This window comes from Taudactylus pleione, unplaced genomic scaffold, assembly GCF_031769625.1.
Source record: "Taudactylus pleione unplaced genomic scaffold, aTauple2 ptg000179l, whole genome shotgun sequence".
Taxonomy (NCBI): domain Eukaryota; kingdom Metazoa; phylum Chordata; class Amphibia; order Anura; family Myobatrachidae; genus Taudactylus; species Taudactylus pleione.
In genome coordinates this window covers 31,486,540-31,513,220 of record NW_028284581.1, presented here as the reverse complement: position 1 = coordinate 31,513,220, position 26,681 = coordinate 31,486,540, and the positions used below count along the sequence as shown (strand labels likewise).

The 26,681-nt window shown below is 40.4% G+C and overlaps 1 protein-coding gene across 1 annotated transcript in view; it reads right to left on the bottom strand.

Moving 5' to 3' along the window:
* Window positions 1–319: 319 nt before the first annotated feature.
* Window positions 320–26,681, bottom strand: part of DSEL (dermatan sulfate epimerase like) — a 32,117-nt gene continuing 5,755 nt past the window's right edge. The window contains exon 2 of the mRNA XM_088475990.1: window positions 320–4,740. Within this exon, the coding sequence (XP_088332116.1) occupies window positions 442–4,077 (3,636 nt within the window). The 5' untranslated portion in view covers window positions 4,078–4,740 and the 3' untranslated portion in view covers window positions 320–441. The remainder of the gene's footprint in view (window positions 4,741–26,681) is intronic.

Genomic DNA, 26,681 nt, shown 5'->3' with positions numbered 1-26,681 from the left:
TTGATCATACAAACATTATTTAGGAAATATTAGTTCTGCTCTTTCATTATTGTCTGCTCAATTTGGTGCTGTTGTGTTTTTTCTTCTATTGTATACTTAGGAGTTTGGAACTTATCTCTTTCTTGAATAGCAGAGGAAGAAGGATGATCTGATCCCTATCACTTTTTTAATGATTTATTAGCACTTTAAAGTGTATTCTCTAAACATTTTTAGAACTCTTGAAAATTACAATGCATAAAATAATATCTGTTAAAAAAATATATAAAGACAATCTACAAGAATAAACAATATATATTTATTGATTCTGATTGTGATTCATAAATCATATTGAGATAGTGCAAATGACTGCTGTCCTGCAGCACATAGGAGCTACCACTCATAAAATCATTCATAATGATCATTTTTGGCTTAGTCTATTTTAGTGGCTTTAAAATGGACAAATCAATCTTTAATTCTTGCATACCCAAGTTTATCCATTAGTTTCCAGCAGATATCCTCAATTAATGCAATGTCTGCACTAGGCATATTCCGCTTCCATGTATTTATGTTTGAGGGTGAAATTTCTCCTTCGTGTGGTAGATAAAACAGGTTTGTGGAACTTGCAAACATTATTTGATTTAAACTTGCAGGTGATACAGGAATACCAAAAAAGTTGTACATACTTTCTGCAGTCTCTTCTGGAAAGTTAACAATGTCCTCAAATTTAATCAGAAGGTAATTTTTTGATGGCAAATCATTATTTATTCTAATGGCTGCTGCTACATTGGCTAACCATAGATAAGCGAGTTTTGATAAATCATTTGATTTAGAATTGGAAATCTCTTCCTTTAATGAGTCATATTCCAATGCAAAGCCAGAATTTGACTTACATTTCTGTTTTTCATCATTTCTGAACATTGCCGATAAGCGTTGAGGAACATTTCTCAATGTGTATAAACTTGGACTGCTCTTATATAACACTGAATAAATCCAAGCACGAGGGTCTCGAATAACAAATATTGCCCTTAATTGAGGTCCAATAGTCTTTTGAATGAATGGAAGCTTTAAAGTCCAGCTACCACTATTTAAACCAAGCACAGGCTGAGCCTTGGGAAACAGTACTAAATGTTTGCGGAGTTGTCTAACGTAATCGGCATCCCTATCGTAATATGCTTTAGGTTTAATCCTTTGCTCTGAGAAAATGTCTCTTGTCTTATATCTTCGCTTCTTTTCTTTGCTAATTGGGGTATGGTGAAAAAGCTTGGGTTTGCTGGGTTCTTGCAAATCAATATTCTGTAAATGGAGTTTTGTATTCTGTAGCACTGACTGTAGCCAACCTTGAATTAGTTGAAAATGCCCATCAACCACATCAGATCTAGTCCATTCACATGCATCCACAAATGAATCGATTTTGTATTCTGCTTCAGGAATGTCAATGTAAACTGTAGGGACCTTAATATAAATAAAATCTGAACTATTAAAAAAAAGTTGCTTTAAAATTTCAGCTCCTGAACCTGGAAGAGATGTAATTACTACAACTGGCAGTTCGGAATGCATTTCAGATTTCCTAATTACCCCTCTGTCTGCTCCCTCACTATTCCACTTTGCACAAATAGGTTGAGTACATGTTTTCCACACATCTACCAATTCAAAAAACCACAATGTTATAATCAATATCAGCATCCAGCGCATCAACTTACGAAAACTAACGTAGAATCTCCTATAATGTACTAAAATCCCCAAGCTTATACCTAATATTAAGCCTAAAATCAAATGTACCTTGTACCCAAAATGAAACCCCTTCATATTGATTAGTTTAGTTTTTTTAACATACTCAGTACCCAAGCCGAATCGCACTATTTTGTCCTGGTCTTCCAATTTTGCATAACCTCCAAAACCAAGATAATTAAATCTGACCTCAAGATCATTGTAGTCTGTTACCATAGACACTATATTTTCAGTATTATTAATTTTAACAGAGAGTTTAACTCCATATTTGCTACTATCTAAGAATTTTAGATTTGACACATTAACATATGGCCCATGGAATAAGTAAGCAATCCTTGAAACTTTTTCGTTTAACTGAAAGGTAACATTTACGAATTGTGTCCAGCGCTTTTTGAATTCAGCTATCTGCTCAGCTTCCTGTATCTTAGCTATAGGACTATTACCATTTTGATCTATCCACATCATTTTATAATGTGCATCCCATATGTCCATCATAGCACCATTTAATTTATTAAGAAACCTAAATGGAACATACTTAAAATCGATATCTAGATTATGAAAAAAGGCACTGACTAAGGATATTGGAGAACCTTCATTCTTCTCAATATGGTCAACCACAAGTAATGTCTGGTGATTTAAAAGCAGCAAACTACGATAAACACTTTTTAATTTCATGTAGGATGAGTAGGCAGACACTGCTTCACCACTTACAAACATTGTCTCTCCTTGTTGACTTGCTGTTATAATCTCTCCAGCTGCATCTCCAGATTCATTTGTTGTCCATTTAAGCCAATGAGAACATTCACCAAGTTGACCTTCCCATGGTTGATTGCACTGACTGGTAGGTGATGGAGCAAAAACTAAAATATTATTTAAATGACTAAATTTTGGTCCATAGAGAGCCTCAGAAACAAAAACTTGACCATTTGGGGCAAATGTGAAAGAATTCTGATCTGGATGTTCATGCCCAGGGTTGAAGCTTCTCCACCCATCTACCCAAGAGTATGGTTGAAAATGAACAATGTCATAAACTGCACGACCACCAAGCTTTCCAGATTTGAAAGATAGAAATGTGTTAGTCTGAGTATTAGACACACCACCTCCATATGTTACGACTCCCCAGTTGGGAAACACATGCATTTTTGGTGTTTCATGATCAGGTGGAGGCTGTGGGGAAAGCTCTGCATTATACCACAAATATTCTGTATGAAATGTACTCCACCTTTGTGATGCGGATTGTACCATGGGTCCATCTTTAGGTCTGTGTTTTCTGATTTGACGTGCCAACCAGTTTCCAGATCCATTCTTTAGAATAAATGTATCCAAAAACACCAGCTGGCTTTCTGGACCATAAAACCAGTTATAATTAGAATCTGCTATTCCAATAGTTCTCTGAAAACCAGGTAACAAAGTAGAATAATAAAACCAAAAGTGCATTTTCAGCCAGTTGTTTTCAAAATGATTAATACCAAGATGGCGCTTTGATAGGAAAACATATTGTGTAACTGATTTTGATGTATAGCTGCCATATGCCACGCCTTCATCAAGAGATCCATCTACAACATGATTAAGAAGAAACATTGTTTTTTCCATCACATCGATAACCATTTCTTTCCACATATTTGTCTGGGTTGATTTTGCCTGGGTTGATTCTTCAACAACTAGAGTTCCGATGAGCAATGCAAGCATATTAGTGGTTTGGTGGTTGTGGAGGAACTGTTTTCCCCATGACCGAACTTTGGCATATTCATACATCTCACTAGTGACAGTCTCAATTTTTTTCAAATACTTTTGTCTTCTATCCCGGTCAAGAGACCAATATAAAAAGTCAAATGAGGTGGCGAAACCCGTTAAAGAATGTGCAAGTGGTACCTCATCGCCAGGGGCACTTTGAACCATCCAGTCTTTATAATTAACCATTCTGTCCATATATTCCAGTGCAAACATAAATGCAGGTTTATCATCTGGAGAAAGTAGACAATATAATGCCAATGGTGGTAAATTATTTCCATAAATCTCATTCCATTTGGCTGCAAAATCAGCATGCTTTGGAGGAGGCAAGTAATAAGATGGATTAGCCAGCATCATGCTAACGGCATTTCTAATTGCCCTAAATAAATGTAAATGGGTGGTGTGAGTCTTTTGCTTAAGTTCTTGAACATCAGCACTATCAAAATATAACCGTGGATAAGAAGGATTGTTTTTCTGCTTGAAATTAAAGGTTCCATGAGACGACAATATGCTATACTGAGGGAAATCGTCTTCAAGCACCATCCAGTCATTAGTATAATTGTTACAATAGACATAGCAAAGTGATAGAAAAAGAAAAAAAATTGCAACAGCAGAGTGTCCTGCTACATTTGGAGCCATGATCCATCAGGCTATGAATCAATAAAAGATTTCTTTCAGTTTTCATATATTCTTTTAAAAAACGTGCGTTCATTTAGTACTTGCTTTTGGCAAACATTTGGTAAATATGAAGTTAAGGGACTTTACATACTGATAGGTATATCTTGGTTACAAATTACAATTCATGATTTTCCCTTCTGTGTAATAATTATCTCTGTAATATTGGAACGCAATAGGAGACACTGTAATATATTTTAAATAGGTTTTCTGTGATTTCTATTTATACTTTCTTAAATAAAGCAGCAGTATAATAAAACAAAATCTGGGTCTTGGTGAATTGCATACGTATTTGTTTTCCTAACTAATTATTGAGCTCTCCTGCACCATTTGTGTGCTGGTTTATGATGCATTTATTCAGTTATTGCCAAATAAGGCATATGTGAAAATGTTATGGATTTTTTTTCTATGCCATTAATTCATCTTCCAGTTGTCAGTAATTAAAATGTCTGATTCATCAAAACAATGTTATACATGTTTTTGTGGATTTGGCATAACAATTAACCAAATGCTGTTCTTCTTTGCTGTTTTGTTGTTGAAGGAAAGACAATTTCAGATATCCACCATCTGTTTTTCAGTTATTTTTGCTTCCATTTCCCATTTTCAGCTGTGCAAGAGTGTGAATTCCTGCAGAGAAAAACAAATCCACATCATGTAATGCTATGACAATATTAAATATACATGCTTTTGAAGTTCAGAGAAATGTTACATAGCCGATAGTCAATTTTTTTCTTTCTTTTAAATGTATTCATTTGTGTGCCATAGGCAGAAAACACAGCCTATTAATTAAAGGACAATATCCCTGCAGTTTAACCTGCATCCCATGGAGCAAATAAGGAACCTTAACCACTTGACTGATTTTTTTTCCGATAAAACTGCTCAGAAATTGTCATTTTTTTATTATATAATAAAGTTTAAAAAGTATTATTAATAATATATTTAAATATTTGATTAAAAAAAAAAATCTTGGGGGTGTTTTGCTCCCCCCCCTATTCCCCCGCAACCTTAGGCCCCTATTATAATAGAACTTTCCATAGGTAATAGACCACACAGTGGTCATAAATCCTAATAACAGTACCCCCACATACCCCCTTAGTAGTAAAAAAAAAATCTGTTTTATAAACCAACTACCCCCTTTGTAGAAGCCTTCTCATACCCTGTCACCAATGTATATTTTTTATTATTTTACCACCATCCAGCCTCATATTTCTTTATATTACATCTCTCCCACCGCCACTGATGCTAGATTCCCCCCGCCCCACACCCCCATGGGCATATACCCCCCCTTCCCTCCCGCACATGCAGAGCATGTGTCAGGGGGCACAGATGACCAGCACTTGCAGAGATCAGCCAAATAACAACCAAGTTCCCCTCCTCACACTGTGATCACTGGTGCATGTACCCCCGAAGTGAATTCGGTGGTCACAGACAGCTGTGTCACTTCCGGTGGGTCCGGGGAGTCAGATGAGATCTGTTCTGCACTTTTGCAGACTTGGTCTCCTCTTCCTAAGCCGGGGGACACAGGGGGGAAGAGCGATTGCATGTGATGTGACCTTGCCAGCTGAAGCACTGCTTGCTGCAGTTGCATCACATGCGATGTCACCAGGTAAGTGATTAAACTCTGCTCCACAATACCTGAGCATAAGAGTCCAGGGGGTATATTTATTGAAGGTTGATGTTTGGTGAATTTTTGGACGATATTGTATTTCAGGGTCTAAATCAAACATTAACTAACAGATGATTTTTTACATAATTTTTGGACTATTTTTGGATGATGTTTGGCGTCAGGGTCTGAATCGCACATTTAAATCACACATTTAGTTAGAGAGGATTTTTTGGCATTATTTAATAAAAATATGTAAAAAATCATCTGTTAGTAAATGTATGACTTAGACCCTGATACACAAAATAGACCAAAAATCAACCAAACATCGACCAAAAATGGACTTTTAGTAAATATACCCCCAGATGTCTATTTACTTTGCTAAGACAGAGGTGCAGTTGTTTACACGTTATAGCAACATTATTTTCAATAGAACTCTGTTAAGGGGCCGATCCATTAGCAGATCTTTCGCTACGATGAAAGACAAAAGATTTATCCCTTGAAAAATCCTGGGGCTGCGGTGACAGATATCTGTCACGTACATGACAGATTTTTGCAAACGACGAATGATATTGCATGACATCATTCAGGGAGTGGAATTTTTTTTATGTTTCTATTAATTTTCATTAAAAATATCATTTGTCGTTTACACCTTATAAACTGACAGATATTTCTAATATCTGTCAGCGATAAGCGATAATTGACCAACATGTTGGAGAGACGAAAGACATTTGTCGGCCGATGGAGTGCGCATCTGTCATCTTTCAGGGCCTATCCATGACAGATAAATTGAACGACTGAACGATATATCGTTCATCGTTCAAATTTATCTGCTAATAGATAGGCCCCTTTAAAGAGATATTCTGTAGATGAATTGTGTGCTGTAATGCTGTGGTAGCACTGCAAGTCCAAAATAATAAAAAAAGAAGAAAAAACAGACCACAATCAGTGGGTAGAATATATGAAGGAGGGGTTAACCAAAAGTGTACATGCCTTTTAAATAATACTATAGGGAATGTGTTTTAAGAATGTCCATTATACTTTTTTTGTTATAAATATGCGTACCTTCCACCATGACCCATTCCAGGAGGGACAAAAATGTTCTGTTCCTGGACTTCCCTCTTAATGTATGATTGCCATCACCTGTGTTGAAACGCCTTATCAATTAACTAGTTCAACACAGGTGATGGCAATCATAAATTAAGAGGGATGTACAGAAATAGAGCATTTTGTCCCTCCAGGAGAGATTCATGTTGGGAGGTATGAAGATGTACAAAATGCTTTTATTCTGATGACTGTGAGAGACTTTGCTAAAAGTTTCTATTTGGTATTTGGTAGTCAAGCAAGAAATACACAAATGTAAGTGATCATTTTTCTACTAAGGCACTAATACAGTACACAGGAGATATTTTAACTTACCGTTTTTTGGGGCCTATTCATTAAACATTAAAATTCTCTGGAGATAATTAGCTTTAGAACTCTCATGGAGTTCTAGCTAATTATAGGTGGAATTCATCATTCCACCTCTCCATAAGTATCTATTCCGAAAAGCTGTCATTTTTGCGATGACAGCTTTTCGGGAAATAGATACTTTTCCCTGCCTACACTAACTTATCGCATCTGGAAACAGTGCTGCGCATGCGCTGTTACATCTGTAAAACCAGCGCATGCGCAGGACTGCCTACAGATGCGTTAAGTTTCGTGTCCCCCCACACCCCTCCCCCCTCCGCTCACCTTCCCCCCCCCCGACTTACCTGTCCGCGCAGCAGCCTCCGGCTCCGTCCTGCTGGTCTGTCATGTGGTTTCCCAGCAGACCACATGACAGATTAGAAAAAAAAAAAATTTTCTTTTTTTTCTCTAAACTTTCTTGTGCTCTGCTGGGGAGCACACATGACAGACCAGCCTCCGGAGCCTGAGGACGGAGCAGAGCGCCGGAGGGGCTCGTCGGGGGAACTGCACAAGTAGATACAGGTAAGTGGATTCTGCTATTCGCCACCTCACAGTGGCGAATAGTAACTGCATCAAATTCCGAAAATTGATAATTTTCGGAATTTGATGAATACCACAATTTCCACATCCCCATACTAATGTATGGGGAGTGTGGAAATTAACGCAGGGGAACTTAGCAAGGAGATATCTGTGATATCTCCTGTGTTAAGTCTGTTCATGAATACCAAAATAACGTTATTTAAGGAAAATGTCCTTAAAAACGTTATTTTAGTGTTGATGAATAGGCCCCTTATACAACAAGTTTACAATCTAGCCACACATACTTCTAATACAGTATGCCATAATAATAAACTGAAATATGCACAGTCATACAGCTTTTATACCAAAGTTCCAGATCTGACCCGCAGGTTGGAACAGGGTTCCAATCCGGATCCGATCCGGAACTAACCCCTTTCATACTGCGGCGCCGACCCAGAATATTCCCAAGTCGGCGTCATTCACACCGGAGCCGGGTCTGCAGTGGCCTGGCTCTTCCGGCGTTGCAGTGGATGTTTGAAGATGATGTAATTTCCAAGCGTCACTAAAGCCGGCCAATCGGGCGGCATGCGCACGGGCGGCATGCGGCACGATCCAGGTCATTGCGACCCAGATTGGTTAGTTAACACTGAAGGGTGCCACTGGAACGACCCATGGACAACCCTGCAAAATTCCAGAGTTCTGAGGGGGCAAAAATTCCAATGTTGATGACAGTGGTTGGAGGACAATGGGCAGATTGGCTCCAGCTGACAAGAAGGTGACAGTAACTCAAATAACCATGTGCAGCAATAGTGGTATTCAGAAGAGCATATCTGAACAGAGTCATCAAAACTGAACAGCTGTGACATACAGATTATAGGGTAAACATTTTGGGTAAACAACGTACGTAAATCCATAGACCCATCCTTCCTTGTGTCAACAATTCAGGTCGCTGGTGGTGTAATGGTGAGGGCAATGTTCTTTTGGCACCTTGATACCAGTTGAGCATGGCTTCAATTTACAGTCTACTGGAGAATTGTTGTTCACCATGTGCACCACTTATGGCCACAGTCTACTTCTTATCAAGTGTATGCATGAACATGACAACATGCACACACATATACAGTACAGTTTATATATATATATATATATATACACACACATTTGGTCTTACTTGCTCTGTGGATATTTTGAGGTTAGTATAGTTTATTGAGCATGTGTTTACTTAACAGAGTGCAATTTATCTGCTTTGATCAGCTGACCAATAGATGCCAGCTGTAGTTTGCCATAATCAGACAAACTATTTCTTTTGAATTAGAATAGTCAGCTGCATGTGGAAAGATATAAAGTGTGGCTAGTATTAAGTGTGATATGCATAACAATTAATCAAACAGTTGAACAAGCTTTGACCAAAATTTGAGACCAGATTATATCAACTAAATTTATTACAGTTTTATATGTTTAATGAACATGGTTTGGACAATGAGATGCACTAACAAAACTCTTAAAGCTATGTATTGAAATGATAGGAGCTGAGCTAATAAATTTTTCAGAATTAACTACAATAGTAATAAAGTACGATCTGGAGTCATATCCTGGATACTCATCAGCTGGAACTTGGTGACCTGGCCGTGAGTATAGCCTCCTGTCTACCCCATCTGTGTCACTCATGTATATCTGCCATACCCTTTTAAAATGTAAGCTCTTGCAAGCAGGGCCCTCTACCCTCTTCTGCTTCTCCCTTCTTTACTTTCATCTGCTTCTTACTCCCCACTAGGGCACCTAACACTTGGTTGCTTATGTTCTGCTGCTTATGTGGGTGTTATGGTCACTAAAGTGGCAATGTATATTATCCATGTTCCTTGTCCTGTATTGTATTGTACTGTACTGTAAGTCTTTTGTCACCTATTTGTTTTCATACATTGTAAGGCGCTGCGGAACACTTGTGGCTCCATATAAATAAATGATAATAATAATAAAATATATATATATATATATATACATACACACACACACACAGGTATTCAAATTGCAGCCTTCCAGCTGCTGTGGAACTACACATTCCAGCATGCCCTGCCAGAGTTTTGCCATTAGGTTATGCTAAAACTGTAGCAGGAAATGCTGGAATGTGTAGTTCACAGCAAAGGAGGGTTGCATATTGAATACCCCTGGCTCACACTATCATGTTACTTTTCTGGTTTGGTACACACCATGCAAGTGGCCATGCACCCCGTCACAGCCTGTACCAACCCTCTCCTTCCTCTTCCTTCTGCTGCCAGTCAGGTTTTTGTCACAGCCCCCTGTCGCTGCCTGTAACCACCTCCCCCTTGGCACGGTCTCTCTCCCAGCCCACTGTAATCACCTCTTCTCTGCTGCCGCCTATACCACCCCCCCTCCACCAACTCACCCGACGCCGCCTATAGAAGCCCCCCTCTGCCAACCCCGTGGTCTGTAGTGCAAGCTCCCTCCAACGTGCCCGCATGAGCAGCAGGTAAGCGTATGGAAAGTGTAAATTTTCACCCCCTTTTGTAGATATTAAGGGATGGTGAATAGAACCCTATGTCCTTATAAACATGCAGAAACAGACATTCCACATGTTTTATGGGCAGAATTATCTTGATAAACACAGTATGTCCCTAATTATGGTATAATAGATTGTCAATGGTGTTTACAAGAATCTGAAAAAATATTTTTTTCAAATCTATATAACAAACATCAGTTTAGTGATTTCTCTTTATTTGCTGTACAGGGGAACTTGTGCCATTGTCGATATTTGTAAAACCAGTGCAATAATTAATTGTGCCAATATTTGCTGTAATGCCAACGAATTTGTAAACAAAAATGGCTTAAAACATGGAGACATTAGTACTGTAGTTCCCAATATCCCTATAATATGAATGTCCATAATGGAAATGATTTCCTACTTGTTACAGTGAACAAATTGTCAAAAAAAAATGTCACCGGCAATTTCTAATATAAACGCAAGTTACATGGTCTGTGCTGGCACTAATGAGACAACTATTTTAAAATTTTTGGATAGTTAACTCCAATGTATAAATATTTCAGATGATAAGTTAATTGGTATATATTATTAATAATCCTGAGGCACTGAAATGAAATCCCTTACACATATGTAGAGTTACATATTTATATATAACCTATGCAGTTTCAATTGCTGGTACACAGCAAATGGTAAGAATCCTTATTATGTTACATATAGAGGGTGTAGGAATAATGAAACCTCGGAGGTATCGATTTCACTTATAAATACATAAATGAATGAATGAGCAAACACATATAAATCATGACTTCTTGCTATGAGGCTTCCTAGGGCAGGGATCACTATTCATTCCCAAAACTACATCCAACTGTTTGTATTCTCTGTATGAACAAATAAAATAATATTTTATACCAGTGTCTGCTTCTCTAACTAGCAGCTAACTACTAATCAGTTAAAATAAAATACATATTAATGTGTGACCTGAATAAAGGTCTCAGGGTTTATTCACAGACTTTATCTAGGCTCTGGAATAAAAACAAATGTTTCTTTCCAGTGACAAACATTACCTGTTATAATGGAGTGCCTAGTCATCTTACTTCCTTACTGGTGTATATTTTTCTTTGCTATAGGGAATCTAGGGAATAAATCAGTGATTTATAAATGAAGATCTTATTTTGACTCAGACTACACTTATGTAATTCTTCTACTATTTTATTTCTCCTACTGTATGTAAATAAGTTTGAATATTAATGTTATCATGCTGAAATTTTTTCAATTTCTCACTGTGCTTCCCCAATTCATTTCCATAGCCAACAACTTGTTAGATCACACTGAAATTACAGAGATTTTAAACCAACTCCTGTGCTAAATATTCTAGGCTGGGTCTCGATATAAGCAGGGAAACCACAGCATGGGACCTCCCCAGACTGACCAGCTTGGTGTAGGATTATCTATGGGAGCTCACTTGAACTAGATTTACATTGATAGTAGAAAAACAAAGTAAACTATTTACTTTGTTTTTCTACTATCAATGTAAATCTAGTTCAAGTGAGCTCCCATAGATAATCCTACACCAATGAGATGTCCACTTGTCTAGGTAACATAAACTCAGATGAACATACAAAACTTATTTAATTAGGAAAAATATAGTATTCTTAAATCGATGCACTCACATTAAATTATAAACATCATCGTCATTTCATATGTATGAAGCAAGACAGTGTAAGTAACCCCCTTTTTTCATACATTAGTGTTTATGTTCTTGTATTGGGAGAGCACCCATATTTTTCACCATGGTTTTGCATGCTTTTGTGTATGTTTTTTGCATGGGGCAATACTGGCTTTTAAAAACATGGACATATTTGTAATTTTAGTAATTGAATTGTATTAATCCATTGTTTGTTATTATTTTTCTTCTTTCCTTGCTTCACACATTTGAAATGACGATGAGGTTTACATTTAATGGGAGCGTTCCAATTTAAGAGTACCATATTTTTCCTGTTTAGATTTCAGCTTTGATGTGTTAGATTAGATAACATGTTGTTGGCACTTTTTCTGATTGTGGCTCCTAGGCAGCACATTGATAGACTATAACCTTTTTTTACATTATATGGAAATGTATTTGTCCACAACTATAGATATTTATTAAATCATTACTCATGTAGGGAAAAACAATTGTTAGTGCTGTGCAACTCCATTTATGTTAATGGACCATTAATTTCAATATCCTATTAACAGGGCCATAACAGGGCTTAACAGCTCCCTGTGCCACCTGCGCCCCCTTAATGCATGAGATCATGATGTCACACACCACCACCTGAAAGTGAAGTAGTGCCCAGAGAGACTTCAAGATGCTAGGGACAGCTGTAAACTTGGCAGGGTAGCTGCCTGTAGTGTCGAAAGGAAATTATGGGTGGCAATGGAGCAGTAATACTGATTACAGGTTGCCATTCCAGGTACCCTGCTAACGAGAAACAAGGGCTGTGGGGCTGCGATGGTGCCGCTCACAGAGCCCTGTGCTATGTGTGGTGGCCCTGGTTGCACACCCCTAGTTACAGTTCTGCTTATTCATTTCAATGGATTAGAGAGCAAAATGCAGCCCAATGCAATGTGCACCTATAGAGATCAAATTCATCAAGAAACATTAAAAAAAACAAGCTGAAACATAAATGAATGCAGATTTCAGTGTGAACACAAAAGGGTATAGACATATGTATACAAAATAATCAGTTTTATGTTAAAATTTGATTGCATGCCATAGGCAAACGCAGGGGGGTTTCCGTCTGCCTGGACTTTAATATTCCAATTGATATCCCCACAGAATCCTCTGCCTCCAAACTCCTCTCCCTCACATCATCACTTGGTCTCTCCCAATGGACCTCCTCACCCTCCCATGTGAGTGGCCATGTGCTTGATCTGGTATTCACACACCGTTGTGATATTTCTGACCACCTCAATTCCCCATTCCCTCTTTCTGACCATCACCTTCTCTCTTTTAACCTGTCCCTCTCTCCTTCCCCTCCTCTACCTCCAAAAGCCTCCATTACTAAGCGTAACATTGACACTATCGACACAGGTTCCTTTTCTTCCCTGCTTGACTCACTTCTCTCCCCTATCCTCTCTCTCTCCTGCCCTGAACAAGCCGCCTCCCTATACAATGCCTCCCTTACTTCTGCTCTGGACTCTGTTGCCCCAGCGATCACTATTCACACTCGCAGATCTACTCCTCAACCCTGGCATTCCAAATGCACCAGATACCTGCAAAAGTGTTCTCGAACTGCCGAGCGACAGTGGAGAAGATCACGCTCTAAGGCAGATTTTCTCCATTTCAAATTTATGCTCTCATCCTATAGTGCTGCGCTCTCCCTCTCTAAACAGTCATACTTTAAGAACCTCATCTCCTCTCAGTCCTCTAATCCCCAGCGTCTCTTCACTACTTTCAAATCCCTCCTTCGCCCACCCCCTCCTCGTCTCCCCTCCTTGCTCACTGCCCTTGACTATGCTACCTACTTTACATCTAAAATTGATTCCATACGTCAGGACATCATATCCAATCAGTCCCCCAGCTCTCCACCTCCTCCTTTCCCTAGTCACCCCTCCCCATCAACTTTACCAACTCTAACATTCTTCTCCCCTGTATCTGGAGAGGAAGTCATGGCCCTCATCTGGTCCTCCCCCCCTTCCACCTCCCCCCTTGATCCCATCCCCTCCTGCCTCCTCCGCTTCCTCTCTCTCTCAGCCTGCTCCCATCTTGCCCACCTCATTAACCTCTCCCTCTCATCAGGCACTGTTCCTTCTGCATTCAAACATGCCCTTGTCTCCCCCATTCTTAAAAAACCTACCCTTGATCCTAACCTTCTTTCTAACTACCGTCCCATCTCTCTCCTCCCCTTTGCCTCCAAACTCCTTGAGCGGATTGTCTACAACCGCCTTACCACTTTTCTTTCCTCCCACTCCCTCCTTGACCCTTTTCAGTCTGGCTTCCGTTCTCTCCACTCCACTGAAACTGCCCTCACAAAAGTCAGCAATGACCTCCTTGCTGCCAAATCCCAAGGCCACTACTCTCTTCTCATTCTCCTTGATCTCTCTGCTGCTTTTGACACTGTGGACCACCCTCTCCTGCTGAATATCCTTCACTCCCTTGGTCTACGTGAAACTGCCCTCTCCTGGCTGTCATCCTACCTCTCTGACCGATCTTTTTCAGTTTCCTCTCACGACTCCTCTTCCCCTCCACAGCCTCTTACAGTAGGTGTTCCCCAAGGTTCTGTTCTTGGTCCTCTCCTATTCTCCCTCTATACTTCCTCTCTAGGTGAACTCATCCGCTCTTTTGACCTCCATTATCATCTCTATGCTGATGATACTCAAATCTACCTTTCCTCCCCTGATCTCTCCCCCTCTCTTCTGACTCGTATCTCCAACTGTCTCTCTGCTGTCTCTTCCTGGATGTCCCAGCGATTTCTTAAACTTAATATGTCTAAGACAGAGCTAATCATCTTCCCACCCTCCCACATCACCTCACTTCCCACTATTTCTTTATCAATTGATGGAATAACTATCTCATCTAGTCCCAAGGTGCGCTGTCTTGGAGTTATCCTGGACTCATCCCTCTCCTTCAAACCACATATCCAGAACCTTTCACAGTCCTGTCGTTTCCATCTCAAAAATATTTCTAAGATCAGACCCTATCTCACCCAGGATGCTACTAAAACCCTCATACACTCACTGGTCATCTCCAGATTGGACTATTGTAACCTCCTCCTATCTGGCCTCCCCAAATCCCATCTCTCTCCTCTCCAGTCTGTCCTCAATGCTGCTGCACGGCTTATCTTCCTCTCCAAACATTCTGTATCTGCCTCCCCTCTCCTACAAGCCCTACACTGGCTCCCCTTCCCTTTCAGAGTCCAATTTAAGGTTCTCACGCTCGCTCACAAAGCCCTCACCCAATCTTCTCCCATATACATCTCTGATCTCATCTCCCTTCACGCTCCTCTCCGCCCTCTTCGCTCAACTAATGCACGCCGCCTTTCATGCCAGCTGATTACTTCCTCCCACTCCCGCCTCCAAGATTTTGCCCGCACTGCTCCCCACCTCTGGAACTCTCTCCCACTCCGCATCAGACTCTCCACCTGTTTGCAATCCTTCAAACGGGCTCTCAAGACCCACTACTTCATCAAAGCCTTCCAGCTATCATTCTAACTCCTTGCTACATGCTCATTCGTCCCCATCTACCCCATCTGTGTCAACCCAGTTTGTCTTCCCCCACCTTTTTAGAATGTAAGCTCTCACGAGCAGGGCCATCTACCCTCTTGTGCTTCTCCTTACTATAGTGTCATTTACTTCTTAGTCACCACTAGGGCACCTAACACTTGGTTGCTTATGCTCTGTTGCTTATCTGGGTGATATGGTCATTAATGTAGCAATATATATTATCCATGTCCTGTATTGTATTGTTCTGTAAGTCACTTGTATACAATTTGTTTTTGTACTTTGTAAGGCGCTGCGGAACACTTGTGGCGCCATATAAATAAATGCTAATAATAATAATAAATAATAATACCAGTGTCTGCTTCTCTAACTAGCAGCTAACTACTAATCAGTTAAAATAAAATACATATTATTGTGTGACCTGAATAAAGGTCTCAGGGTTTATTCACAGACTTTATCTAGGCTCTGGAATAAAAACAAATGTTTATTTCCAGTGACAAACATTACCTGTTATAATGGAGTGCCTAGTCATCTTACTTCCTTACTGGTGTATATTTTTCTTTGCTATAGGGAATCTAGGGAATAAATCAGTGATTTATAAATGAAGATCTTATTTTGACTCAGACTACACTTATGTAATTCTTCTACTATTTTATTTCTCCTACTGTATGTAAATAAGTTTGAATATTAATGTTATCATGCTGAAATTTTTTCAATTTCTCACTGTGCTTCCCCAATTCATTTCCATAGCCAACAACTTGTTAGATCACACTGAAATTACAGAGATTTTAAACCAACTCCTGTGCTAAATATTCTAGGCTGGGTCTCGATATAAGCAGGGAAACCACAGCATGGGACCTCCCCAGACTGACCAGCTTGGTGTAGGATTATCTATGGGAGCTCACTTGAACTAGATTTACATTGATAGTAGAAAAACAAAGTAAACTGTACAGTACACCAATGAGATGTCCACTTGTCTAGGTAACATAAACTCAGATGAACATACAAAACTTATTTAATTAGGAAAAATATAGTATTCTTAAATCGATGCACTCACATTAAATTATAAACATCATCGTCATTTCATATGTATGAAGCAAGACAGTGTAAGTAACCCCCTTTTTTCATACATTAGTGTTTATGTTCTTGTATTGGGAGAGCACCCATATTTTTCACCATGGTTTTGCACGCTTTTGTGTATGTTTTTTGCATGGGGCAATACTGGCTTTTAAAAACATGGACATATTTGTAATTTTAGTAATTGAATTGTATTAATCCATTGTTTGTTATTATTTTTCTTCTTTCCTTGCTTCACACATATGAAATGACGATGAGGTTTACATTTAATGGGAGCGTTCCAATTTAAGAGTACCATATTTTTCCTGTTTAGATTTCAGCTTTGATGTGTTAGATTAGATAACATGTTGTTGGCACTTTTTCTGATTGTGGCTCCTAGGCAGCACATTGATAGACTATAACCTTTTTTTACATTATATGGAAATGTATTTGTCCACAACTATAGATATTTATTAAATCATTACTCGTGTAGGGAAAAACAATTGTTAGTGCTGTGCAACTCCATTTATGTTAATGGACCATTAATTTCAATATCCTATTAACAGGGCCATAACAGGGCTTAACAGCTCCCTGTGCCACCTGCGCCCCCTTAATGCATGAGATCATGATGTCACACACCACCACCTGAAAGTGAAGTAGTGCCCAGAGAGACTTCAAGATGCTAGGGACAGCTGTAAACTTGGCAGGGTAGCTGCCTGTAGTGACGGAAGGAAATTATGGGTGGCAATGGAGCAGTAATACTGATTACAGGTTGCCATTCCAGGTACCCTGCTAACGAGAAACAAGGGCTGTGGGGCTGCGATGGTGCCGCTCACAGAGCCCTGTGCTATGTGTGGTGGCCCTGGTTGCACACCCCTAGTTACAGTTCTGCTTATTCATTTCAATGGATTAGAGAGCAAAATGCAGCCCAATGCAATGTGCACCTATAGAGATCAAATTCATCAAGAAACATTAAAAAAAACAAGCTGAAACATAAATGAATGCAGATTTCAGTGTGAACACAAAAGGGTATAGACATATGTATACAAAATAATCAGTTTTATGTTAAAATTTGATTGCATGCCATAGGCAAACGCAGGGGGGTTTCCGTCTGCCTGGAAACCCCCCTCCCCAGCCCACACCATGACAACAATAGAAATAGTAATATAATAGATTTTTACTAGTGCTGCATGTTCTTCACAGTATCACAAATTTAATAATTAGCATCACCTGTGCAACTTTTAACATGTATCAGTCAGTAATAAATAACCTGTGCACCACTAGGAGATCTGGAAAACATTCACTGTTAGGGATGTGCTGCTATAGAGCAAAAATATGTGCATATATGTCCAGGGCAGTGCTAGGTTATTCTGCTGCTCCCCCAGACTCTCGGACTTGCTCTAATACTCTGGAATGGAGCCCACATCTAAAATAAAAACATTCAGCTCAGGCAGGATGGCCCTACTGCTGCATTTAATGGTTTACTAGTGATTGCTGGTCCTCTATATGCTGGAATTATGCCACATAATGGCCTTCATTCAGAGGCAGCCGTACGGTCTACGACCGCCTCGATGTTTGTCCAGTGCGTATGCGCACGAGGGAGCCGGCTCCTTCGTGCGCATGCGTGAGACCCGCTATGACCGACAGCGCCGGTCGTAGCGGGTCTCTTTCCAAAGGGGGCGAGCTGTTGATGTTGATTGACAGCTCGCCCCGTTTGGAAGGCGGACCAGGGGGGTGGCAGCCAAAACGGAGGCGTTCCCATGGGAACGCCTACCGTTTGGGGGAGGCCCCACTGACATCACTAGTGATGTCAGTGGAGAGCTTCCGCTCTGACAGAGCCAGAAGCTCTCCGGGGCTTACGACAAGTGAGACCCTAACCTAGGGTCTCGTCGTAAGCCCCGATGGTCGCAATGGTCAATGACCATCGCGACCATCACCCTAGCGGTCGTTAGAGCTGCGGGTGTAAACCCACAGCCTAACGACCGAAACAGAGGCGGGCGGTGAGGATGCAAGCGGCCGCTCAGTTTCTGAGCGACCACTTGCATCCTCCGACCGCCTCTGAATGAGGCCCAATATACTTTGTATGACGCATATTAAAGCTGGTTAAGTGCTAATTCTACCCTCTTCATGGACTGGCCAGACTCACTCTAAAATCAAGCATTTGGAAACCCCCTTCTAGAAATCCTGCGTTTTCCACTGCATGCACTTACAGTGCTTGTGTTGTATTAGAAACTCAAGTCAGAAACAATGTTTGAATGTCAGTAGCCCTAAAGCCTATACTACTTCCCAGTCAATAAATTTTTACTAATCTTCTCCCCAGCTGGAGCCCTTGCTGAAAACCAGGGTTGTGTGACATTGAAAAGCGGGCTGCTTGTGGTTTGTGCTCTTTTATTACTTCAAGACATGGAGAGATACGTTACAAACAGATAGGATTTGTTCTGTACTTTTATTTTATTTATTCATTTTATTAATGTTGATTTAATCAAAATTGTGGTCCCTGCACTTATGTGTTACACAAGTATTAAAAAAAAAAAATACCAGTTTTTCTGTCCCTTCCTGAGGAGCTAAGCTTTCCGATTATAGCTATTTTATTTTTTTTAAAGAATGTTAACAGGAACAATAGTTCTATTAATCCTTATATTCATAAAATGTACACAAAATAAAATTAAACATTTCCAAAATCAACAAAAGTTTCAAAGCTTAGACTCACACTGGTGACTGTTGCAGGCGATCTGAAATGGCAAATGCCAACAGTCTAATATGAATGGTATCAATAAAATAGATATAAGGTATATTGTGATATTTGGGTTTCATAGAGCTGGACGCATTTAGGGTCCAATTCAGAGATAGACACAGATGGAGCTACAAAGTCACTACAAAGTACTTCCCTGATGTGCCACAGTATGTATAAATGTGGATAGAGACGCCCACTTTCAGCACCCTGTAGGTGTTGTTATACTGCCTGATGTGCCGTTAGATACCACCATCAGTCATACCTTTGAAATTTGGACCAGCTGTATGTCAGATGCAGATTTACTGTCTGAGTATGGCTTCCAAAGTGAATGATTGAGCATCGGAGTATGCAAACACTTCAGTAACACTCCCTGAACACGTCCATAAGCCGGACCGTCTCTGTGCATCTGTTTAGGCACCTCCCAGTCCCCACCCAGAACATTCCCACTTTTCTATTTCCGATACTGTGTGTCTCAACAGTGCCTTTGTGCGTATACTCTGCGTAACGCAGACACCGTAAAGGTTTTTAAAGATTTTCACGCACATGCAATTTTAAAAGAGGTCATCCCACTGCTATATATCGTTATTGCTTGTGGCATGCAGCTCATACAGGAAATATGAAGCCTTGGAGAGAGATAAAGTGGAGAGAGATAAAGTACCATCCAATCAGCTACTAACTGTCATTTGTGTTTGAAAAATGACAGGAGTGGTTGGTTGGCACTTTATCTCTCTACAAGGCTTCACACATATACCCCGCAAGCTCTCAGGGGTCTATTTACTAAGCAATCATCTCAGGAGACAACAGTAGTATGTGCACCAAAGTTATGCCAGGAGACAACAGTAGTATATGCGCCAAGATTATCCCAGGAGACAACAGTAGTATATGCGCCAAGATTATCCCAGGAGACAACAGTAGTATATGCACCAAGATTACGCCAGGAGACAACAGTAGTATGTGCACCAAGATTATGCCAGGAGACAACAGTAGTATATGCACCAAGATTATGCCAGGAGAAAACAGCAGCATATGCACAAGGTTTACTCTAGGAGAAAACAGTAGTATGTGCACCAAGATTATGCCAGGAGAAAACAGCAGCATATGCACCAGGTTTACCCAGGAGAAAACAGTAGTATATGCACCAAGATTATTCCAGGAGAAAACAGCAGCATATGCAACAGGTTTACTCTAGGAGAAAACAGTAGTATGTGCACCAAGATTATGCCAGGAGAAAACAGCAGCATATGCACCAGGTTTACCCAGGAGAAAACAGTAGTATATGCACCAAGATTATTCCAGGAGAAAACAGCAGCATATGCACCAGGTTTACACTAGGAGAAAACAGTAGTATATGCACCAAGATTATTCCAGGAAAAAACAGCAGCATATGCACCAGGTGGACCCCAGGAGAAAACAGTAGTATATGCACCAGGATTATGCCAGGGGAAAACAGTAGTATATGCACCAGGTTTACTCTAGGAGAAAACAGTAGTATATGCACCAAGATTATTCCAGGAGAAAACAGTAGTATATGCACCAGGTTTACTCTAGGAGAAAACAGTAGTATATGCACCAAGATTATGCCATGAGAAAACAGTAGTATATGCACCAGGTTTACTCTAGGAGAAAACAGTAGTATATGAACCAAGATTACGACAGGAGAAAACAGCAGCATATGCACCAGTTTTACCCCAGGAGAAAACAGTAGTATATGCACCAAACTTACACCAGGAGAAAATAGTAGTATATGCACCAAGATTACACCAGGAGAAAACAGTAGTATGTGCACCAAGATTACGACAGGAGAAAACAGCAGCATATGCAGCATGTGCACCAAGATTACAGTAGGAGAAAACAGTAGAATGTGCATAAAGATCATTAAAAAACGTGTAGTGTATATGCACTACATCATGTAGTGTGCACTCCTGTGGGGTCGTCAGCCTCATCACCTGATCTTATGTACTGCATGTAAGATCAGGCGATGCAGCTGGCAATCCCATGCAGCACTTTGCGGGGAAGCCGGACGGTCGGGCACTAGAATGCGTAGTGTGTACGGACCGTCCGATATGTCTGCCTGTCGGGGCTGGAATCGTTGGCGACATCACTGGGTACACACAATGGAGAAGTAGCCCATAGCAACCAATCAGTTACTAGATAGCTTTAATCTAGCACAGTTATTATAAAATGACAGCTACATAGAAGCAATTGGTTACTTCTCCGCTATCTCTCTTTAAAAGGTTTACTACATATGTGTCCACATACATGTATCCTCCGTGCGCTACAAGTCACATTACACATAATGCATGAGAGACGTGTTACTTTTTACCTTCAAATGTATCTTATTCGCTGATTAAAATGATATGTGACATGCCTATATTCTGTGTGCGACTGCGGCTGTTTCTGCATGCAATATGCTATGTGACAGTGTCCGTGGCTGTGACACTAATGTAGCATTTTGCATGCAGATACACCTGCAGCCACACACAGAATATAGGAATCCACATATCATTTTAATCAGCAGAAGCGGCTTGTGTATCCTATTTACATGACTGTGCAAATTAGATGCATTTGAAGGTAAAAAGTTGCATAAAAAGACACTCGACGCTACCAAGTCGCACCACGGCATTGCCTGACTAGAATGACTGTTTAACACGCAAGGAGGCTAGATATATGAGGACACATCTGTACATCTCCCCTATAGGAAGCAATTGAATTAAAGTTTTCAGTTGTTATTGATTATTATAATTAAAAGTGTATAACAATGATATAAACAAGTTAAATAATGAACAAGTAATTGTACATATACAGGCATAACAAAAACAGTTACTGTTGGCTTTTTTCATTAGGAAAGAGTGGGCTAGCACCGACTTCAGATGACACTTGCTCACTCTCTCCTATTGAAAGTACTCCTGGAGTGCCAAGTGGGACCTATTTAGATTCCTCCAGCTTTCATAGTGCACATGCGTGACCTACATTAAAGTCACACATTCACAGTAACATTGATGAGACAGATGAAAGTACAGCTTTTATGCTTCCTTGGGACAGCTGCTTATCTGAGGCACTTATCTCATTTTTTTTATAACACGGTTCATTCTTTCTTTTTTTCCCCTTTCTGACAGCCTAGATAGCTTACACAGCATGTGGGTTGAACAACTTTGTTGATCAGACCCACATCTAAAAAAAAAATGCCTTTTGCCTAGCGGTTTGACATGCAATATCAGTATCAAAGACACAGGGTGCATCTGAGGAGTATGAGGAGTCATAAGTTTGCTACAATTCAAACTTTTTTGATCTTTGGAAAATGTAAACAGTTAAATTTAGAAATAATATTTTTACTCGGCTGCTGACACATTTCATAAAAAACTACTAAAGAATTTATAGTACATACATAAGTATAGTAATAACAACAATCTAATGTTACATATAACTTGTGACATTTACAGCACGATACGGTGTAAAAAAAAGAATAACTACAAAAATGCTTTCCATATTCAATTAATTGTTACATGCCCTTCTGAAATTTTTACCAATTAAATAACTTCATCAGGTTTCCCCTGCACTTTTTATTAAGCTCTTTATATCATCCAGACAGGGCCGGATTATAGGCAGGATGACAGGCCCTTAGCCACATCCACCTGATGAATCAGTTTTTTTCTTTTCTTTTAACTGAGCTGCCTGCCCCTCCCCTCATGACATTTGGCTCCAACCCTTTTCAAAGACCCGCGAATCGCAACTTCTGCTGCTGCCTCTGAAACCAGGAGAAGTATGCAGTAATAATGTATATGTGTATCTGTGTCTACAGGGCCGTAGCTAGGGTAGTGCGGCCGTTGCCATCGCACAGGGCACCACTGGTCAGGGGGCGCTGTTTGGGCCTATCAAATTTGTTTATTATCATTCTTGCTTGTAGCTTCCGCTTATTTCATCCCCAGCATTTCCTGGCGTCTCCTATCTCTTCCCTGGCCCTTCCCCATGAAGCTATGGCCCATTTTTGGGTGCATTATGTCCCTTTTAAAAATGAGGGGGGCGCCAATGCTCTTTCTGGCACAGGGCACCAAAAAGTCTAGTTACGGCTCTGTGTGTCTATATATATATGTTTGTGTGTGTGTATATATATATATATATATATATCTCATTTATTGATAGGGCCCCCACTTGTTTGTTACCCAGGGGCCCCCACAGACCTTAATCCGGCCCTGCATCCAGATCACAGTGCTTTTTGTTCCCTGCTACCATTGAATCTCTCTGAGAATAGAATTGTATTCAAGACACAGAGCAGTGTAGTTATGTAGCAAACAAGATCAATAATAAAAAAATGCTGAAAAAGGTCACAAAGATAAAGCACTGTATTTAGCCTTTGTTTTAATAAACTAGATCATATGTACAAAGCAATAAATGTAGGTTGTGTTAATGTTTGATTTCTTAACTGTCTGCTTTCACCAATGTCACCTGAATACTACTACTATTCCAGTAGGTAGGCTGACAGCATTTAACTAAGTGTCAGCTTAAATGTGCAGTAGCAGGCAAGCAAAGATTATATAAAAATACTGAATTGATTTCTACCTGCTATTGCATGTAGACCCTCAGGGCAGATATTCTAACTACTGTTGTAATATACAATGCCTCCTATGCATTAAGTGCTCATTTAATGAACAGGTTCAATAACAGTATTAAGTTACACTAACTATTTTTGAGGTAGGTACCACTTTTGTCCATATGGAAAGATGTAGGTTCTGCCGGAAGATGAATAATTGCGGCCACACCCATTTTTGGCGGGGGGGCATAATTTTTTATCTTGCCCTGGGTGCCAAATACCCTAGTACTTCTCTGCCCGCTGGTGGTCCTATAAAGGACCTTGTCTGCCAAGCGGGTAATGTGACTGGCACCGCCTCAGGACTGTGAGTGTGGGCACTGTGGCAGCAGTGCGGATCACTTCAGTGATCGAATTGATGGTGGTGGGTACTCAGAGAGGGAAACCCTGGGTATGAGCCCTGACTTTAATACAGCTGTGGTTGGCCCCACCTCCCCTTACCAAGGCCAACCAGGGGTATCCTCGGCTCCCCTCTAGGCCAGTCTGACCCCACTGGCACCATAGCAAAATTTAAAGCAGGGCCCAGGCAATGCAATCCATCCTCCTGCACCTCCTGGTATGCTCATCTGAGCATGCGTGGAGATCTGTATACACATATCAAAGTCCTGTTTACTGCATTTTCACTGATATGATAATGGTTGGAGGCAGTAGTAGAAGAAGTGCAATGGCTAAGGGCCACACTTATGTGTAGGCTCAATCAACACTGCAGTCTTCAAACTGACTATTGTTAAAGTTGAAGTTTATCTTCAAATGTGAATTTGACCAGCACTCTCTATGCTACTTAAAGTCTAACTACGCTACTATGCTGGTGTGGCAGTGGGTACAGGGTCCAGATGATTATGGAGTAAAAGAAGGATTTTATCACTAATTTAAAGGTTTTTAAAGACTCTCATTGAATTTGTTTCATTGCCACAAAATCGGTAACATCTCTTTTTTGAGGAACCCTGTACAGACTACAACTCCTAATTTGAAGCTGACCTTCAGTTTCCAGTGAGCTTGAGGAAGCAAATGATCTTGTATACTAAGTTGATGCTTTGAGGTATGGACAGTTTCTGAAATAATCTTTGACTCTAGAACGATTTATCTAAAGTGCTACAAAATATATGTGCTGCGCCGCACAAAGAAACATAGAAAACCTTTCACCCTAATAGGGTGTCAGAGTATACGTACAATACACAATGGCATATTATAGCACAAGTACCAAACATTAATAATACACCACAGGCTGGATAGGCCGGATAACTGGGGCATGAGCCAGGCAACTCACTGAAGCTAGCAAGAGCTGTGTATAGGTAACAGAGGAGACAAGGGAGCAGAGCACTGATGAGCTGGAGTATGCTAGGGGAAAATAAGAGGGAGAAGGGTCCTGGCCATAAGAGCTTACATAGTAAGGATAATATTTATTTATAATTACCAGTTATTTATATAGCGCAGTGCTTTACAGAGAGAATATTTGGCCATTCACATCAGTCCCTGCCCCAGTGGAGCTTACAATCTATATTCCCTATCACATGTACACACACACACACACATACACACTAGGGTTTTTTTTGGGGGGGAGCCAATTAACCTACCAGTATATTTTTGGAGTGTGGGAGGAAACTGGAGTACCCAGAGGAAACCCACGCAAGCACAGGGAGAATATACAAACTCCACACAGTTATGGAAATTAAACCCATGACCTCAGTTCTGTGAGGCAGTAATGCTAACCATTACACCGTCTGTGCAGCCCAATAATAGGCAAAAGATACATATTCATAGCACATACATTCCATGTAGCCCATTAAGGAAAAACTATATCTAGCCTGTGTATGAATAGAAACACTAATGAAAATGCAATTATAAGCAACGCTAATTGTGGACATGTACAGTATAGAAAAAATGGGGAATACAACCAATTACCTATAATAAATCATGCAGTTCTTTCTTGGGAATGCTTAAAGATAGCCTGCTGATCTGATAATCTAAATAGTTATTAAAATTAAATTAAAACAATTGCAAATTAACAATATATTATTGCCTGGCTCTTAATCTTCAAATGGGCTCTCAAGACCCATTTCTTCCTCAATGCTTTCCAGCGCTCATCCTAACCCACTATTCTGTACTCCTTCCTCACTATCTAGCCCATCTGTGTCACCCATGTTTGTCTGACCCTCCCCTTAGAATGTAAGCTCTCGCGAGCAGGGCCCTCTTTCCCCACGTGCTTCTTCTTGCCTTACTTTTACTTTCATTTACAATGGCACCTAAAACTTGATTACTGATACCCCTTTTCCACCAAAATTCCATGTCTGACCTGGAGTTGGAACAGAGTTCCTATACGGATCAGCTCCAGAATTTAGCCGGCGCCGACTTGGGATATTCCCGAGTCGGCGCCGCTCACACGGGAGTCGGGTCTGCACAGACCCGGCTTTCCCGGCGTGAAAGTGGACACTTGAAGATGACGTCATCTCCAAGCACCACTGAAGCCGGACCAATCGGCCGGCTAACAGCGCACTCCAGGTCATCGTGACCTGGAGTGCGCTGTTCTCACAGCAGGGCTTCACGGACTACGCCCGTGTTAAACCCTGCTATTTACCTGGGTTGGATTGCCAGGTCACTCGACCCGGCGATCCAACCCTCTCCCCTTTTACACCAGGGAGCTGCCCGAGTTAACCCTGCAATAACCCAGGTTTTAGCTCCGGTGTAAAAGGGGTATTAGACTCTGCTGCTTATTTAGGTGTTATGCAGCATTGTTTATAAATCTTGTACTTGTCCTGCATTGTCTGTACTGTTAATAACTGTTGTCTTGTGTGCTCATTTGTTTCTGTACTTTGTAAGGCGCTGCAGAACCCTTGTGGCGCCATATGAACAAAGGATAATAGTAATAATACACAGTACATTTGATTCTTCAACTGAATTAAAAAATATGTTTCTCCGCCCC